At 29.6% G+C, this 2,166-nt stretch overlaps 1 protein-coding gene across 1 annotated transcript; it reads left to right on the top strand.

Moving 5' to 3' along the window:
* The first annotated feature begins 1,582 nt into the window (after nucleotides 1–1,582).
* LOC118028300 (uncharacterized) lies at nucleotides 1,583–2,166 on the top strand. The gene has a single exon (XM_035031848.2). The coding sequence runs from the start codon at nucleotides 1,648–1,650 to the stop codon at nucleotides 2,023–2,025; it is 378 nt and encodes a 125-aa protein (XP_034887739.1). The 5' UTR covers nucleotides 1,583–1,647; the 3' UTR covers nucleotides 2,026–2,166.

Below are 2,166 nucleotides of genomic sequence, written 5' to 3'. Positions count from 1 at the left end.
AAAAATAACAGTCATTTAAAAGAGGTTCTCCAAATAAAATGAAAGAAAAGAATTCTAATTTAAATATAAATAAAAAAAATAGAGAAAAATCTATTAAAAAATCATTAATTTAGAAAAAAGAGAGTAAAGGTCAGGTGTTTGCTTTCCATGAACCGGGTCACGAGTATAAAGAAAAAAACACTTTAAGTGAACTCCGCAGCTAACCCGGGTAAACAAATGAAACACTTGACCTAAGACATGAAATTAAGATGATCATATAAATAGTAAAACAAAAAAAAAACACCTACAAAAAAAAAAATTTGCAAAAAAAATGCTTTAAAAAAATACCAAGTCGACCAAGGTTAATTTTTCAGATCTATAAACTAGGTCATGAAATTAGGGTGACCCTCTTAAAGTCAAACTTGAAAAAATAAAGATCTTAACCAAATAAATATTGAGGGATGCAATTGAGGGAAAAAAATCAATCAAAAAACAATGTGAAACATAACAAATATTAATTAAAAGAATTAGAACTAAATTCAACATAAAAACCAGCTGAAATTAAATATTTAGAGAAAATCTATATGAAATTAAATATTTAGGGATGTAATTGAAAAAACAAATCAATTAAGAAAATGATTAAAAAATAACAATTAAAAGAATTGACACTAAACTTGACATAAAAATCAACGAAAGAAATGTTCAAGATGGAATTAAAGAAAAAAAATAAAACAAGAAAATAATTGAAAAAAAATAACAATTAAAATAATGACAATCAAATTTGATAAAAAAAAAAAACTAACAAGATCAAATAACTAGGAATGAAATTGAAATAAAATCCATTTAAAAAACAATCAATGTAAATAAAACAATTGCAGTTAAAAGAAGAAAATTTGGATCAAAAGAAAAGGAAAATTGAAGGGCTGATATAATTTTATGCATAACCAGCTTGTAATTCAAAAAAGAAAGAAAAGGAAAAGAAAGAAAAAAGTAAAGCCAATTGACACTAAACTAGACATCACTAATATACATATGCCATCCAGGGAGGAAAAGGACGTCGAGATGCATTAAATGAGGTGACGGAAACTTAATTTCAACCACCATCATCAACAACCTTTTTTTATGTGCAAAAAAACTGAAAATACCCATATGTCTAAACAACAATAATATATATAAAAAAAAACTCTTATGAAATTACAACCAAGCCCTTAAAGCTAAGGCCAAACAAGTCAAATATAATAGATTGATAATGTGTAAAGACCTTTCTATCTATCAAGTAAAATTTTAAAAATTAAAAAATAAAGGGTAAAATAATAATTTTATTGTGGCTCTAGATATATTTTTATTGTGGATAGATTAAAAAAAAAAACCAAGAAGTTTAGTATTTTACTTAATGCTTAATACACCCTTTTCTTTGCTTACAAATACACTTCTCTTGCTGATAACAATTTTCTCTGTCTAGCCGGTGGTAAGACTATGCAGCCTTGATCCTTTCAACCTTTTTCTCACCTATCTCCAATCCTTTGCTTTCACTTCCCTTCACATTATACGAGCTATGCACACGCAAGCTAATCTTGTATATAAATATCAGCCAAACACAATCATTCTAACATTGTATCCACTTGGTCTCACATTAGTCCTGTACAAAAAACCCAGTCTCTAACGGCAATGGATTGCTTGGTCTTGCCTGTAACAATGTTGAGAAAGTGCTACTCGAAGTCACGACTAGGCTATCGGCCATTAACTGAAGATGGGTTCGGCGATTTGGACAGTCCGGTGACCGTGGTGGTGGGAAAAGAGAGGAAAGAGTTCTTGGTTGATCCGTTTGTATTAGAAGAGAGCCCCTTTCGGGTTTTGATTGAAACAGTAAGAAAGGACAGAGTTTTTGATGATACGAGTAGATCAAGGGAGGAGAAGAGAGTGATTTTTGTGGATGTGGATGCCATTTTGTTCGAGCACATGTTGTGGTTGATGTACAATGATTGTTCTTCTTTATTTCAGCTTAATCTCAAGGAGATTATTGACTTCTATGCTCAAGATTGTTAGATACAAGTGAATAAAACAAAGGAAAGGTATACCAGGCACACTAGCTAATTTCATTTTATATAAATCTCTATATAGTTCCATCGATCATGCAAATTTCTTTAAAGCCACTAATAAATAATTCTAATTATTCTCATTTCTTTA

The sequence above is a fragment of the Populus alba genome, chromosome 15 (assembly GCF_005239225.2).
Source record: "Populus alba chromosome 15, ASM523922v2, whole genome shotgun sequence".
Lineage (NCBI taxonomy): Eukaryota > Viridiplantae > Streptophyta > Magnoliopsida > Malpighiales > Salicaceae > Populus > Populus alba.
This window is presented reverse-complemented; position numbering and strand designations above follow the sequence as displayed.